This window comes from Elaeis guineensis, chromosome 4 (assembly GCF_000442705.2).
Source record: "Elaeis guineensis isolate ETL-2024a chromosome 4, EG11, whole genome shotgun sequence".
NCBI classification, from domain to species: Eukaryota; Viridiplantae; Streptophyta; class Magnoliopsida; order Arecales; family Arecaceae; genus Elaeis; species Elaeis guineensis.
Genome location: NC_025996.2, coordinates 13075747 through 13092216, shown reverse-complemented (window position 1 = coordinate 13092216; position 16470 = coordinate 13075747). Strand labels below are relative to the sequence as shown.

At 36.5% G+C, this 16470-nt stretch overlaps 1 protein-coding gene and 1 long non-coding RNA gene across 2 annotated transcripts; one reads left to right on the top strand and one right to left on the bottom strand.

Moving 5' to 3' along the window:
- Positions 1-1986: 1986 nt before the first annotated feature.
- Positions 1987-12710, top strand: LOC140857142 (phragmoplastin DRP1E-like). Its single transcript, XM_073255582.1, has 15 exons — positions 1987-2270; positions 2371-2434; positions 2549-2656; positions 5926-6027; positions 8571-8621; positions 8713-8774; positions 9786-9876; positions 10036-10100; positions 10242-10436; positions 10529-10648; positions 10740-10810; positions 11504-11729; positions 11824-11874; positions 11956-12324; positions 12404-12710. Exons 1-15 carry the CDS (start codon positions 2130-2132, stop codon positions 12530-12532), a joined length of 1845 nt encoding a protein of 614 aa, XP_073111683.1. The 5' UTR covers positions 1987-2129; the 3' UTR covers positions 12533-12710.
- Positions 11876-16050, bottom strand: LOC105043823 (uncharacterized). The gene is made up of 2 exons (XR_831767.3): positions 15736-16050; positions 11876-13966 (listed from the first exon to the last, which is right to left on the bottom strand). It is a non-coding gene; the product is annotated as an uncharacterized lncRNA (long non-coding RNA).
- Between the last annotated feature and the right edge of the window lie 420 nt (positions 16051-16470).

Below are 16470 nucleotides of genomic sequence, written 5' to 3'. Positions count from 1 at the left end.
GTGCATCACGATTGGTATAAAAAATTTGATATGAAATACATTATTTTACATGAGTAATTTATATAGCCATCATTTTCTAATATGTATTTAATGCCTACAGTTTTATTTTTTTTATTTAAAAATTTTACGCGACGAAAATATATTTATTCTTTAAAAAAATTATGACATCCTGTGATATATTATAATTTTCTATACATAACATATCATAATATAATTTAAAAAATTATGACATCTTATATATATTATGATATCCTGCATCAAATTATGACTTCATGAATGTAGGATGCTATAATATGATCCTATATGTCATAATATGGAAGGAATATTTTTATCTAACTACCTTTCAATGTGTATTTAATACCTGTAACTGTACTTTTTCTTTAGAAAATTTGTAGCTGTTCTTTTTTATTAAAAAATTTTGAATAACGAAAATATTTTTATTTTTTTAAAAAAAATTATAATATTCTATACATATTATTATGACATCTTGTATTATATTACGAGATCCAATGGATAAAAATTATAATTTTTTAGATACAAAATGTGATAATTTTTTTAAAAAATAAAAATATTTTTATTATTTAAAATTTTAAATAAAAAATAAAATTATAAAAATTAAATATATATTAAAAAATAATAATTATATAGATCAACCAAATAAAACCATGCGTTACAAATCGAATTTTCTGCACCGCTCGCGGTGCACAGAGAATTTTCCTGTAAAACTATTCTATACGGAACGGTGTTCTAGAACCTGGTTCAGACGTCAACTTCTCAGCAGATCAGAGGGCACCATCACAGCTGCTCTGTCCTCTCCATACCTTTCTTTCATTTTTAATCTCTCCCTCTCTCTTTCTCTCTTTTTGTTCTTTTTGGTACGATACCCTCTTCTTTAATAAGAAGGGGGCAAAAGGGTAATGAACAAGTCGTGCACCAACAATGCCATCTGCTTGGGCCACTATGGTGCATAAATGGAGGAGGATGCGAGGACTAGATTACTCCACGTACATGCGATTCTTGGAACTGGAAATTTTTTTTTGGTCTTCTCTTTTATATCTAAGCCATGGATTGAAGAGCATCGAGCCAAAATCTTTATTGCAGAGAGTAGATCTAGTACGGTTTTCTGACAAAATTCGAGCCTTCATTTCAGTTGATGCAATATGGTTATGTATGGAACGCTTCATGCGGTTTGACCAATCCAGATGTTGTTTTTTTGTTTGACAGGACATGTAAGTTACACAAACTTATCACGTATGTTTTAAAAGGATCAAGATTGTATCTTTTGGTGACAGAATGTTCGAATCCATCATTGAATTATCTACCACATAACTCTCAGAGCACTTAAAATTTTATTATTCATTTACTTGTAAACATCTGCAAGTTTGAATCTTTTGGACCATCTCATCCTAAGGTAGTAACATAATACTTTTCGAATCCAAAATTTTTTTATATTTACTAATGGAAAATCATAATTTTTTTTTTTCTTATAAAAAAAAACATGTGCATGATTCTACGTTTTTTCTTGGGGGAACAATCAAATGAAGCTGATCTAAAATACTTTAACTTTATATATATAATCTTTTAACCCAAAAAAACTTTATATATATATAGTGAGATTAGGATATATGGTTAGCATTAAAGCCAACTTGATCTAAGCTTCGATGGAATCAACCAAACCAAACTAGCGGCTGGGTAATATTCTTTTGGGCCGTACAACTGTAATCAGCTCTAACGGCCTCCGCCGCCACAGAGCGTAAAAAAGCCGCAGCATCCCTCCCCAGCCCAAAGTCCCAACGGAGACATTTGAAAACATTTGAAAAATTTTGAAAGCCCCGTCCATTCATTCCGACCGCTCGCGAGCGCACCGTCTCATGCATTCTAACCGACTGTCAAATTTCCTAAAATCTCCCTCAAATCCCAGAAGGCACGATAAAGAGAGGGACATAACCGGAAATAAGAGCACCAAAGCAATAAGAAGAGATCGGGTGGTTTTGACAGAAACAAAACCCTTCACCACCGGCCACCAGAAGCGATCTTCCACCTGAGCTCTCTCTCTCTCTCTCTCTCTCTCTCTCTCTCAGTCAATCTTCTCCCCTTTCGAATTCTAGGGTTAGGGTTCGGCGTCCGAGATGACGACAATGGAGAGCTTGATCGGTCTCGTGAACCGGATCCAGAGGGCCTGCACGGTCCTCGGGGACCACGGTGGCGCCGACGGCGCCCTCCCCACGCTCTGGGAGGCGCTTCCCTCCGTCGCCGTCGTCGGTGGACAGGTGCTCTTTGCCTCAGAAATCACTCTGACCTCGATCTTGTTACAGATCTTTCCGTTCTTTTTGCTCGTCTGACCTCGATATTGGTCCGCTCCGAGACCAGAGCTCTGGGAAGTCGTCGGTCTTGGAGAGCATTGTCGGGCGCGACTTCCTTCCTCGTGGATCTGGTTAGAGTCCTCGAATCTTGGTTCTCTTGCACTTCAATTCCTCTCGTTTATTTTCTAATTGCTGATTTAAGTATACAATTTAAAATGTTATCTTGTTTTTTTCCCATGCTGAAGGGATTGTGACGAGGCGGCCTTTGGTGCTTCAGCTGCACAAGACGGAGGAAGGGCAGGGGGAGTATGCCGAATTCCTTCACTTGCCGAAGAGGCGATTCTCTGATTTCTGTGAGTTGTGTTTGTTCCTACGAAGTTCTATCTGATTCCCTTTGCTCGAAGAATGGTTTCTGCCAGAGCTACTTTATAGTTTCTTGATCTTGCTCCCGTTGATATGAATTGCTTATGCTTTATATCATTTAATGAGAAGAAATATTTAGATTGTGTTTCACTATCTTGGCCACAAAAATTTGTAAATCTGAGGGGATATTTCAGAGAGTTTGGCTAGACTTAGACAGTTTTAGGGTTTATATAGATAAAAGCACCTTTAAAAAAAACACTTTCTTGTTTGGGAGAAAGTGCAGCTGCAAAGTTGTTGACTATTTGAATTGATATGTTTAAATATTGACTCTATGAATTGATACAAAGTGGTTGAGGCTCAAACTCCATGCATAATTCAGGGTTATCTTGTGACATTAGCATGCCTGCAGTTTTTTGATGGTTTTGCTTCAACCTTAAGCAATGGTGCCGGTCTTTTTCGTTCTGTTTCTGCAACGGTAAATTCAATCACTTCTTCTGGATGATTAATAGCCCAGAAAGAGGATATTCAGTAATTGTTGACCAGTTGTGTGTCTCAGAGTATAGGTGGATCTGGCTTATAAGAACAATGATTAGTGATGTGAGGTAGAGGTGACATAAACATTATTCAGAATCATATATCATTCTGCATTAGCATGTATCTAATGATTTGGCTTCATCAGCTTCATAACATTTATTTGTGGTTTGAGCATTCTTCATTAGTTTATAAATTATAATTATATAATTGATGCTTTTGCATCTTGATTATGGATTATAGTTGACATTTTCAAATTCTTTGTTAGTTTCCTGCTCTTTATCGCAATATTTCCATGTTCTTTTCACCACAACTCTTACTTCTTCTTAGTTTTTTCTTAAAGGTGGTACCTCCATATGTGCCTTGTTTGTATTTTATTCAGATCAATTGATCGATACAATGCTTTAGTTCAATGCTGTTGTATTTTACCAAAGCTTATCCTTTAAGTTCAGATTTGGTGCTTTTGCTGCATTAGATGTTTTTGATCTGTTGTCTTTTGAGACCTGATAGAAGCTGAAGTTTTAATAACATTTCTCATATATACTACTTTCATCAGAGGATTATAAATCCTGAGGACTCGTCCCACTTTTAGCTACATTGATCCACAGCAGTTTATCATTATATTGGATAAATCAAGAGATATTGCTTAAGTGCTTGTTTAAATGGGTTTGAAGTGGCCTAGGTAGAATGCAAGGTTCCAGTTGAGATGCTATGTGCTGAGCCTGAGGGGTATTTATGTGCCAATCAAGTGGGTGTCCAAGCAGCCATCTATGCAATTTTTCAGAGAATTGAACTTACTAAACAACTGGCCTTCTGAGGGAAAAATGTCTGAAAATTAAATTGATCTCTACAACATTTTGACATGTTAGGCGTTGCTTATAACACTACCATGTGGGACATGCTGCCAAGAGTAATTTGTGACCACTTAAGGGATTGCCTATGGGATTTCCTAAGTTGCCTTTTGGAGCACTAGTCTTACTTAGCAATTGACTTCGTAATAGTCAAGGAAACTTGGTAGCACTACCTGAAGGTGAATGGAGGATCAACCATCTACATGACCTCACATATGTAGCCCTTGAGAAGAACATGTAAGGTGTGACTGCCAACTAGCGTAGTTGGTCAAGTCATTGGACTTTGGGACCCAGTGACCTGCATCTGAATCCTGCTTGCACTCAAGTGGTTGGATAGGGGGTGGGGTAACACCTTTTTTCTCAAAAGAAAAAAAAAGGAATATTTAATGTTGTAGACTGATAAATTTGTCAACATGATGATCGTTTCATAAGAGAAAGTGGCAAACCTATATGCCCAAAAGGTGAGATTCAACTTATGCCTGGAAAGTACAGCATAAAGCATATTTTATTAGGTCTATAATAAGCTAGACTGCAGTGAAATGCATTCAATGAGGAAGAGATGTTGATTGGAATAACTGTGGTAGAATGTAGACAAACAGGGGCTGATCCTTTTGTCCCCTTCTTATATTGGTACATCCATCTAAAATTAATCGAGTTAGTCTTTTTTTTCAAAAAAATATATATATTTGTGGGGGGTGGGGGGTGGGGCCTGAAGGAAACAGAATAAGAAAAGAGAGACACAAATTCTTGAACCAGATCCAAGGATCCTTTCTTTTACTAATAGCAGTATGAACAACCAGAATGTAAGGCCAAAGGACAAAATAATGTTATGATCATGTCTAGTCGCTAATCTTTGTTACTGCTTTAGTCCAGTTTGAAAATAACTGCTGTTATACTGACATGCTTATTGTTATAATGGTTTTGGAGACCTATTATTATGTTACATTTTTCCGAATCAGTGTTTACTAGTTATTGCTCCTTTCATCTTTGTCGCATGTTCTATATAGAAATAGTCAATGCAAAAAAGTGAAGGTTAATTTTGATTTTTTATATAATTTACCATCTATGAGTATTAAAGTTCATTCATTTTTTTTTGGAAGCCCTATCATTCAATGAGAGCACTACTTTCTCTTCAATGCCCAGCTCACTCTTTTTCTGCCATTGCTTCTTGCTGCTTTAGTACAACCAAGATTCTGTATATTGAGTTTGGATTATATCCAATTGAATTTGATTAAGTTTTGATCCAACTATGCAGGGCTAAAATTTTACTGTTTCCAAATCAAATTAGGTTTACAACATGGTTTTAATAATAGTCCAGATGTTAGGTCTAGAGTTTTGGTCTTCCTTAAGTCCAAACTTCTGGGGCTGGCAGCCATGGTATGCCATGCCATGCCAGTCAGTATTGGTACATGCCAACCGTACCATATTATACCAGTACTGAACTGATACATTTTTTTTCCTTTTTTTCTTTTTTTTTTTTGGGGGGGGGGGGGGGAGGTATTGAGTGTCGGTATGCCAAACTGACCCTTATACCGAGCTTAACGATATTGTATTGTATTAGGATGGTACTCATATGGTGTCCGATACAAGGATGGCGAACCTTCTTGCAATGTCATTGGTCGTCTTCTTGACTCTCATGCAGCTTTAAACATAACATGCGACTTGCACGAACAGTTAAAATATCTCGCCCCTTGGATTGCTAAATTTCATAGTATGGCTCAATTATATGTAAGTTGATGAGAAATTTGGGCTACTTCCAAACGTGCGGCCAATACTACATTATGAATTATTTTAATGTTATCTGCCATTCTTGTTTTCCCTTAATAAATCATATGTTAATCAAAGTGTCTTCTAATATTTACATTTTTTTTTTGTAGCTCTTGTGCGAAAGGAAATTCAAGATGAAACTGATAGCCTTACGGGCAAAACGAAACAAATTTCTCCTGTTCCCATTCATCTCAGCATTTATTCACCAAATGGTATAGACATTGTTGAATATTTTCGATTATCTCCTCTGTACTTATCTTTTGGTTAGCAATGAGTATGATATAATGCTTACCATATCCATTTGAACAAACATGATGAAAATTGATTCAGTGCCATGAATGCTTTCATGATTACCTTTAGCACAGTTTTCCTTGTTTCTCTTCTTTTTTTTTGGGTTTAATCTTTTCCTCAATTTCACTTTAGACTTTTCCTCATTTTGGGAATGGATTTCGGACATCTCATGAAGAGTGATGCTTACTTTTGGAGATATTGGACATTCAGTCATAAATCCTATAAGTCAAATATTTTGTCCCTGCCAATAAAACTTCTGAGGATTAAAAGAGTCAGATAACTAGAATATAATGAAAACTTGAAAGCATATGATGGATAATGTTCTGAGCAGAAAAGCCTATCTCATTTGTTGGTCTACTGAGATAATTTTAGGACTGAGATTAACTTCGAGTTGCACTTCTATAATACATCATTCCTTTTCTCTCTCCTTTTTTTTTTTTGGTAAGTGGTAATATTATATATCTTCAAAGCCACTTGTACAAGCAAGCTGAATGATCTATATGGTTTATTAAAGCTCAAGGCAAATGAATGCATTTTTATGATCAGCATTTGAACTTGGTTACAAATTTTTAGATGCAATTTAATATTAGAAGTCATTTGCTGCATAATACTGTGTTTTTGTCTTGCTATTTGTATCTCATGTCTGTCTTGGTTTATAACTTATGCCTAATAGATGATGGAATTCCCTTTAAAAAACTTTGCCATGCCTAATCTTGAACTCCTGGGTCACATGAGTTCAGACTGTATACCCAATAATGTCAGGCGTTCTACCTTGCAAGTTTCCTGCTCCACTGCCTCTTGCCCAAAGTTTAGAAGTCAAACCAATTCATGGAGGATTTTCATTAGGTTGAGAGCTGATTGTAAAGCATTCTAGAATTGTAATAGATAATCTGTTGAGCTGTAAAGCTGAACCGAAAAAGGGTGGATAACGCTTAGCGGCCAAGATCTGCCAAGATAAATGCAACAAAAAGGTCAGCTGATTTAATCTTCAAAAATAATTTCCTTCTGTTTGTCAGTATGATGTAGCTACGATACAAAGTTCTTGTCGTTGTTGTGTTGGAAACAATAACATTAAAACCGTTTTGCATTTTGCAGTCTTAGCTATCAGCATGTATGGGTTCTTAATCAAGCAGATGAATTGGTGGTCTAAGGCTGTTCAGCAACTTGTTTTACTGTTTTTTTTTTTTTTGGGTTGGGGAGGGGGGGGGGGTGTTGGTTAAGAGGGGGGTTGTTAAAATGCTTTAGTGGGTAACTGAGGTGATAGAGAGAAAAATTACATTCCAGAAGTGAGGCATAATTTTATTTTCCTTCCAATTAGATCAACCATGGCTTACCAAAATGAGTATGTTTAAGAGAGCGAGAGAGAGAGAGAGAGTGTGTGTGTGTATTTTCCCAGGTGTACTTTCCTAAATTTTGGACAACCTTCTGAAAGTGTTCGTATTTGCACTACAGCATTGTTCCGTTAATCATCTAGATCATGTTTAACTTGAAAATGTGATAAGATACTTGTTTTCTGCATGTGATTAACTTTGGTAAGATTAAGATTTCTTATAACTATTTATGAACTCTTTGGGACATGCACTAGCAACTGATGCTTTTCTTGAAGTATATATATTAACTGTAGTTGAAAGCTCTTGTCCCTTATCTTTCATTACTTGCGATATTTTGTTTTCAGCTGCCAGATTGATGTTGTAGAAGCTTTTGGTGAAGCTTTCTTATTTTGTAAATATTTTAGGTGTCTTATGCATATAATGTTGCAGTACTTCTTCAACTGGCATATGTATGGTGCTTATCAAGAGAGGAACAACCATAGGGAACAGAATAGTGCAATTGCACTTTTCATGCTTCAGAATTGAGAGAAGATGCAAGCAGTCAGTGATCCAATTTCCCCTGGCTTAGTGAAAGCATTCAAACCTATCTACTAGACTGTTACTACATCAATCATCCTATCTACTAGACTGTTACTACATCAATCATATGAAGATCCTGCATATGGACCTTTCTGCTAATAATTCTGGCAATAGTCATTGTTGAACTTTTAGCAGTATTCTTAGCATGAGTGAGTTGCTTGTTGAAGTTGAACTGGATGTCCCTATGTCCCTCTTTGTAAGTAACTAATTTCGTGGGTAATTACTAAACAAAGTTTGTTACCTTTCCTTATAAACTAAAACAGCTATAACTGACTAAGAATTGCTCAAATCTCAATCTTTTTTTTTTTTAATAATATTGCCAACTTGACCAAAGTAGATTTTGATTGTTGAATGCTGCAGATATTCTATGCATATTGTTGATTTTGTTCCATGTGTCTGTGCATTAGGTTTTTCTGCTTGATGATAAATCTGTCGAAGTATGTTTTATCTTTGTTATGCTTTATGCATGTTCAGATCTCTGTGTTTGTTATAGATTTTTGGGTCCACATATGTCATATCTTGGCAATATTTAATGATTTGTTTGATTGCGGCAGTTGTGAACCTTACACTGATTGATCTACCTGGTCTGACAAAGGTTGCTGTAGGTACATACTGTATATACTTTTTGCCTATCTGTTTAATTTATAGGAAACTTAAGTTTTAAGCATTCAACAATAATAATGTTGTCTTTTGCAGAGGGGCAACCTGAAAGCATTGTTCAAGAGATTGAAAATATGGTTCGCTCATATGTCGAGAAGGTATGCCATGTCACCGGAATATGCATGATAATAACTTGTATAATTCCCTTGGGAACAGTACAAATTGTAATTTTTAGGTTGTTCGAGTTATGCTTCTGTTGTCAGGACTGTGAGCTTCTACTTAACTAATTAACTAATGCACCTTATGATCAGAAGTAAAAGTTTTATCCACTTGGTCATTATGAGATTGCTTTTTTTTTTTTTTTTTTTTTTGCCTCTAACAATAATTCATATTCTGGTTTTTGACAGCCATGGAGGCTTCTAAAAAAAATCGTGTGCTGTTGGTGGCACATTCATCTGTGTTTGCAGTCAGCTTTTTCTTTGTTTTTCTGCAATAATCTATCTGAGTCATATATTAACTGAATCCCCAAATTGACTAGATAACACTTCATGATTAGGTATTATAATGGATTTTTATGCACAGATGCATACATATATTTAATATTATATGCAGATCTATTTTTTTATTGGTTTCGGAAGGGAAGAGGGGTGGGTAGGTAGAACTGGTGTTGTGGTTTTTTGTGCCCTGAACTTTTTTTCTGGCCAAGAAACCTTTTGTCTGGCTTAACAAGAATCAATTAAAATTTCTGACTTCAGTGGTTGTACCTTGGCAATAGAAATCCTAAATTATGTTAATGGATTGTTTTCATATATCATATCTTGTTAATAACTGTTTGTTTTGATTGACAACAACAGGCTATCATGTTTATCATTATGGATAAGATTGCAAAGATTTATCTAACTTTTTATCATGTATAGTGAAAGAAATGCAGCATTATATACATATCAGCTTTTGTCTTTTTGCTTATCTGGTTATGTAATGTAAAATCATATTTCCTAAGTTATTACCCTCAATATGGATAAACTTATTCTGAATTCTTGGTTTCATTTATTAATGAAAATTTTGCCTTTTTGGTATCATTTGAGTTTTGAATGCTTCTCTTTCTTAAATTATCCTAATTTCCTAAATATGGTTTCTTTACATATGGTTGTATATGGTTTCTTTTGTAGCCCAATTGCATTATACTGGCAATATCTCCTGCCAATCAAGACATTGCAACATCTGATGCCATTAAACTTGCCCGGGAAGTAGATCCAACAGGTACAATGTAACAGTAGCAGCAAAGTGGTAAATTCAGCATCAAATATGATGATGATCATGACGCTATTACTGTTGTTTTTGTAATTGGCACATCTGATGATGATAATACATTTTTTGGTGTGTGAAATTTGTGATGGGCTTCATTTGAACTTGGATTAGGTGAAAGAACTTTTGGAGTGTTGACAAAGCTTGATCTGATGGATAAGGGGACAAATGCACTTGATGTAGGTTTAATTTCCTTGTACTCAATTGAGAACATTTTGAAAAATTGAGAAAATAAATTCAAACAGGGCTTCTTAATGGTTTTTCCTGAAAACATTAACATGTGTTAAGCATTGCTAATCCTATTATTGCTTGCTTTAAAGGTTCTTGAAGGAAGATCCTATAGGCTGCAGCACCCTTGGGTTGGTATTGTTAACCGTTCGCAAGCAGATATTAATAAGAACGTCAACATGATTGTTGCCAGGCGAAAGGAAAAGGAGTACTTTGCAACTAGTCCTGACTACTCACACTTGGCCAGTAAAATGGGTTCAGAGTATCTTGCTAAACTCCTTTCACAGGTAACATATTTTGGCTTCTTCACTTTTATAGGTGTTTGTTTGTTCGAGATCTTGGAGAGTGCATCATTCTTAATTATGGGCTTCAATTTCAGCATCTGGAGTCTGTAATCAGGGCACGCATTCCAAGTATCACATCCTTGATAAATAAAAGCATTGATGAACTTGAATCAGAGATGGACCATCTTGGAAGACCCATAGCTGTTGATGCAGGGGTGAGGCATTTATATTCATATGAAGTCTTGGAGTTTGGAAATTTGATGAAATCATAATATTATTTTATGCACAATTATGTTTTTCCTGCAGGCTCAATTGTACACCATATTGGAACTTTGTCGTGCATTTGACAAAATATTCAAGGAGCATCTAGATGGAGGGTAATGGCCTTAAATTTGTTTATTCTTATCTCTGACATTTGGTTGTTAACTAGCTTTTGCCATGCAAGTCTTACCCGAATGTTATTTGCATATCATGCTATGTAGTTGTGTTTGGACTCTGTCCTGACTTTCCAGTTTGATGTGGTTCACATGTCTAGATGGAACAACTTATCATGCTACTCATGAGTCGCGATGTCTGAAGTAAGCTAATTGCTCGCTTTAGTTCCATTATGAGGCAGGTGCTGCTTTTCTTTGAATGCCTAGGTTTACATGTTGTTTTGGATGCCAAGACTCATTTTATGGATCCTAGGATCATGTTTACTTGATTGGTTGCCTGGGGAGCTGCATTACAGTATTTGTGGATTTTCAAATTCAAATTGAAATCTTCGATCCATAGAGAAAGTTTCTTAGAAGGAAAAAACCAATATATATGTTGAACTGTTGAACCTCAAACCATTTAGAAGGGCTCGCTCCTGCCAGTGGCCATCATGCCCCATGCCATCAACACTTGATTCTTTGTGAGAGCCTAAAAAAAAAAAAAACAAAAATCTTTGCTTTAAAATATGAAATTAGTTAATTTTTGCAGAATTCGCTAAACATTGTTTTATTTTTTGCATAATAATCAACAATGCTTGATAATAAAAAAAAACATTTCACAATTGGCTTCTAAGATGTATGCAATACAAATCACAGGCGACCAGGTGGTGATAGAATATATGGAGTTTTTGACAATCAGCTCCCTGCTGCGCTTAAGAAACTTCCATTTGACCGGTATCTTTCTATTCAAAATGTAAAGAAAGTGGTCTCAGAAGCAGACGGTTATCAGCCCCATCTAATTGCTCCTGAGCAAGGTTACCGTCGCCTGATTGAGAATGCACTCAGTTATTTTCGAGGCCCAGCAGAAGCATCAGTGGATGCTGTAAGATACATCAGTTCTACAATTTCTGTATGATTTCATGTTGTACTTAGGTTAGGAATTGATTCTAGCTGCACTCCTGATATTCTTTTTGCAGGTACACTATGTATTGAAGGAGTTGGTAAGGAAGTCAATTGGCGAGACCCAGGTCAGTGCTAAGCATTTTTATTCGACCATCTTGATCATTGTCACTCTACATAACATGACACGCTAATTATTTAAATACCAGGAGTTGAAAAGGTTTCCCACCCTCCAAAATGAACTAGCAGCTGCCTCTTATGAAGCCTTGGAAAGATTCCGTGAAGATAGCCATAAAACAGTGTTGCGGTTGGTTGACATGGAATCGTCATATTTAACAGTAGATTTCTTCCGGAAGCTCCCACAGGAAGTGGAGAAGGGAGGGAATCCTACTGGACCCACTGTTGATCGATACACTGATGGACATTTCAGGAGGATAGCATCGAATGTGTCCTCCTACATAGGGATGGTGTCGGAAACGCTCAAGAACTCCATTCCAAAGGCAGCGGTCTATTGTCAAGTCCGAGAAGCTAAGCGATCTTTGCTCAATCATTTCTATACAGTAGTGGGGAAAAAAGAGGTTCTCTTCCATGCTTGCCTGTATGTACAGCCACTTCTTTCACTTTCAACTCCCATAATAACTAAGCTCTTTTATGCAGGGCAAGCAGCTTGCACAGCTATTGGATGAGGATCCAGCATTGATGGAGCGCAGGCTGCAATGTTCTAAAAGGCTTGAATTGTATAAATCTGCAAGGGATGAAATCGAGGCAGTATCATGGGCGAGATGAGGATATGGGTCAATAGTTAAACATTTGCTGTATATTGTATAATTAGCGTAGTGCAAGTGGAGATTTTATTCAAACCCTTTCTGTCTGTTGCTGGTTTTGTTACATACATACTGTGCAGTTTCATATAACATTTCTTTGCCAATCAGCGTTATATCGCACATCCTACATTTTCCTTTTGTGACAGAAAGGTTGTATATTATATTACTTGCATTCTATTTTGATTCCTGAGCTGTATTATTTATGGAAGCATTCGCAAAAGGCTAGCAAAGGTTTCAGATTATTAAAAATGGAAGGATAAAAAATGATATAAATTAACTAATTTGTTGATATATGGGCATGCAAAAGGCAAAAATAGCAAAAGATAAGTGTGGCTGCTATTCGTGGGTTATCACTTATAATTAATTCGGTTAGTTTAGAACAGTTTGGAGATCTAATTGACCAGCATGGATAGAATCATTCGTTACTAGCATGTGCATATGAACGCATGGAAGCAAGATTGTTTCGGGGTTCATGTCTAATTTTGCTGTGTGAGAATCAGGGCGGTCCGGTAGTTAACCATGGTTGTCTTAGGTGGAGTCTAGACATGCGCATGCACTAGTGGTTGATGCAGGTACTCTTATTTCTGAAGTTATCAGGTGATATTGAGATTGCAACTCTTTGTTATTTTAAATGGATTGTGACTTGAGATTTACTTGGATGCAGATAGCTGTATTCATATTCAAAGGAAGAGAGAAGCATGGGGAACTGATAACTGATGCAAGTAATTTCTCAGGAAAGGAAGAGAGAAGCATGAGTGATTGTCGTAGGTAATTTGCTCTTTAATCTAGAAGCTTTATGATGCTAAATCCATTATAAAATGATGATCTGCGGCATCTTGAAAATCTTAAAATTGCAAAATATCTCATTCTTTCAATTCTTCTTTTTGTCATTCTTTTGCCCATTCATCATGGAGTCCACGGCATTGGAGGTACAACATGAATAATATTGTAGGTTAGTGGCTTAACTTGTTTGATATAGCTCTAGATACTTTTTCCAACATGCATATATCTGTTTGTAAGAGAGATTAGCGGGCAATCGCAAATTAGAAGACAGTCCAGATGATACAGGAAAGAATTTAAAGATATACATGAAAAATAAACCTATTTATGCATACGACCACTGGAGTGCACTATTTTCTTTTTCTTTTTCTTTTTTTTCTAACAGCAGTCAAGTGCATGAGTATACCAGTACCACCTTACCTCTCTAAGTATCAACTGATCTCTTAGTTGCCGTTGCTCTAACTCTTCCAGTGCTGCCAACAGCTTTGGATCTTTGTAATTTTTAGATGAGGAAGGTGGCCCCTGCATCCATCAGTAACTGTGCTGGATTTCTTGTTGTCAAACTTACTACAGGCATCCCAGCCACCACATCAGCTTTTATCCCTGGTGCAGAATCCTTCCCAAAGGAAAAGTAAAATATTTAAGCAGGAGAATGAACAAAAATCGTGAAGAATTATTAATATTCATGATAACAGCCCAAGGAAGAAAAGCCTCAAACACAAATGTGTTCAGGGGATACTTGGACATCCTTGAGAGTCTTTTTCAAGTATGGATAGGAAATGGTGTGGCTCTATCGCATCGCTACCAACCACCACAAGTTGGAAGAATTCATGAGCCCAAGCATCAAGATGATCCTTTGCTCTCACAGCATCTAGATTCCTTGGATAATATGATATCTCACATAGGATAAATCCTTGACCCTACCTCATTACTAACACTATAGAATATTCTTGTAAATTATGGTTGCAGTGTGCTTCAAGCCATGACTCCAATTGCACAAGCGGAGGCCATGGACTGCCATCAACTGCTGAGATGCCAGCTACTTCAAATCTCAGAAGGCAAACTATATCAGGAGAAATATTATCACTGAATTGCCTAGAGAACATAGCTTCTTTGTCATCTATGAAATTTGTGCCTTTTCATGATCCCAGTCAGGAAATAAACTGCCAAGATCTTCATTGTGTTTGATACAGATGCTTAGGATATTAAGGGAGTGTTTGGTTAAGGGAGTTGGGGTCTGGAATTAGAATGGGAATGAGTGACTCTCGTTCCAAACGTTTGGTTGGGAGGAATCTTATTTCAATTCTGATTTCGGGATAGAATGTGAATGGTCCAATCTATATAACACTCAATCCTTATTCTTTCATAAGAATTCAAATTTTCATTCCGATTCCAATCATGAAACAAATATTTTAAAAGATTTAGTCATTCTGATTTTGATTTCAATCCATTTCAATTTTCATTTTGATCTCAGTTATAAACCAAACACCTTCTTAAATTTTTTTCAGCAAATGTTCTGCTCCTGTGCTTATTGCACTTAAAGCAATACTATTTGATACTGATGGTTCTGCGACTCAGATCCTATTCATTACCGTGTCCATGAGATGCTGCAAGACGTATAGGTTCTTTTTATGTGCAAGTTAGCAGTCATGGCTCTCGTCCAGATTTCTTTGAGCCTTTTATCTGCTCGTTCCTATTCCTTTAACATAAACCAGTGGACCTCCACTATGTGCACTAGCTCTGAGTTTTACATCACTAATATTCATGTAGAAGTCACAAACATAAGAAAAATATAAATTCAGCTTATATTTCACATTTTCTTGCCCACTTTGTAGCATTGCAAGTTATCATTGACCAAGCATCTTACGTGATAAAATCAAATCAGATTTTTCCATCCTGGCATCTTTCAATAACTTATCCTTGTTGCAGGCTAACCTAAACCGCTACCTCTCATTTTAAGATCTTCTATTTTCTAACACCACCAACTGCACCATATCATCCATCTGTAAGCATCCATGACTTTCTATCGCTTTCTATCATGGAATGTGTCATCCACAATATCATTAAGTCTGGATAGAATTTTTATTGTAAATAATTTCTCTGAATTTTAATTCTAATAAATAAGAATGATTTCCACCCTGGACAACAATTAGGATCAACCACTAAGGTAAAATCTCAACAGCAAAGTAAGCAATAACTCACTCATATAAGATCTCATGTCATTTGTAATCAAATGTGTGGTGGACCACCCAGCGTTTTCCTTTTTTGTTAAAACAATCGGAAAAATGACTTAGACAACGTGCACAGATTGAATCCAATTTGTCAAATATTGACTTATTATCGATGGTTCACAATCTAAGGGACTAGTTATTGGAAGATCAATACCTTTCCGCTTGGTGGGAGCTGTGGGCCTGCATGAAATGGTGTTCGCAATTTGATCTTTAGTCGTGTGGCGATAGTCTCCTCTAGGTTTCAGATGAGGTTGGTGGTGCTTGTGGTGCCGAAGGGGAAGGGAAAAAAGAGAGAGCATGCGAGGAGAGAGACGAGAAGATGGAGTTAAAGAGGAGATTCGCGGAATCTCCTCCGCGACTATCTCCACTTTCCCCTCTCTTTTTCTTCCCGAGAGAATCGAGTTTTTGCACGCAACCTTGCCTCCCAGTTTTAGACAGCGAGGGCGCATGAATATGAATGGCGCATGCCTTCTTTGATGGTGAACGAGTGAGAAAAGAACTGTTAGGCCTTATCTTGACTAAACTCATCTCGAGCCAAAGAAAGATAATAATAAAAACACAAAGACGGAAAAAAAAAAAACCATCATATTGTCTTCTAATTACGTGTTGACTCTGGTCATAACTTTTATCTATGTAATTCATTTTCTACTCACGAAAATAATGGTTTGTCTTTGGTTTTTATAAAAAGGATTTTTACCGTATTTCCCAATAACAAATGTGCAAATTGATGTCTTTAAGTTTTCTCTCAGATGCATCAAAAAAAAATAAAAGATCTTGTCATTTTCATAGGACATTTCTAGTTAATGAGCACGCGTAAGCAATTGGGAGTCATCCAAGGGCATCAAACGTGGAAGATCGACCAACAAAATCGACATGAGAGAAAGGTGGA

Bases quoted from the DNA above. Each gene is read 5' to 3' on its own strand.
- LOC140857142 (XM_073255582.1), top strand. From the start codon at position 2,130: ATGACGACAATGGAGAGCTTGATCGGTCTCGTGAACCGGATCCAGAGG. The intron at 2,435-2,548 runs GTTAGAGTCCTC...CCCATGCTGAAG, and splicing joins CTTCCTTCCTCGTGGATCTG to GGATTGTGACGAGGCGGCCT. The intron at 2,657-5,925 runs GTGAGTTGTGTT...TTTTTTTTGTAG, and splicing joins GAGGCGATTCTCTGATTTCT to CTCTTGTGCGAAAGGAAATT.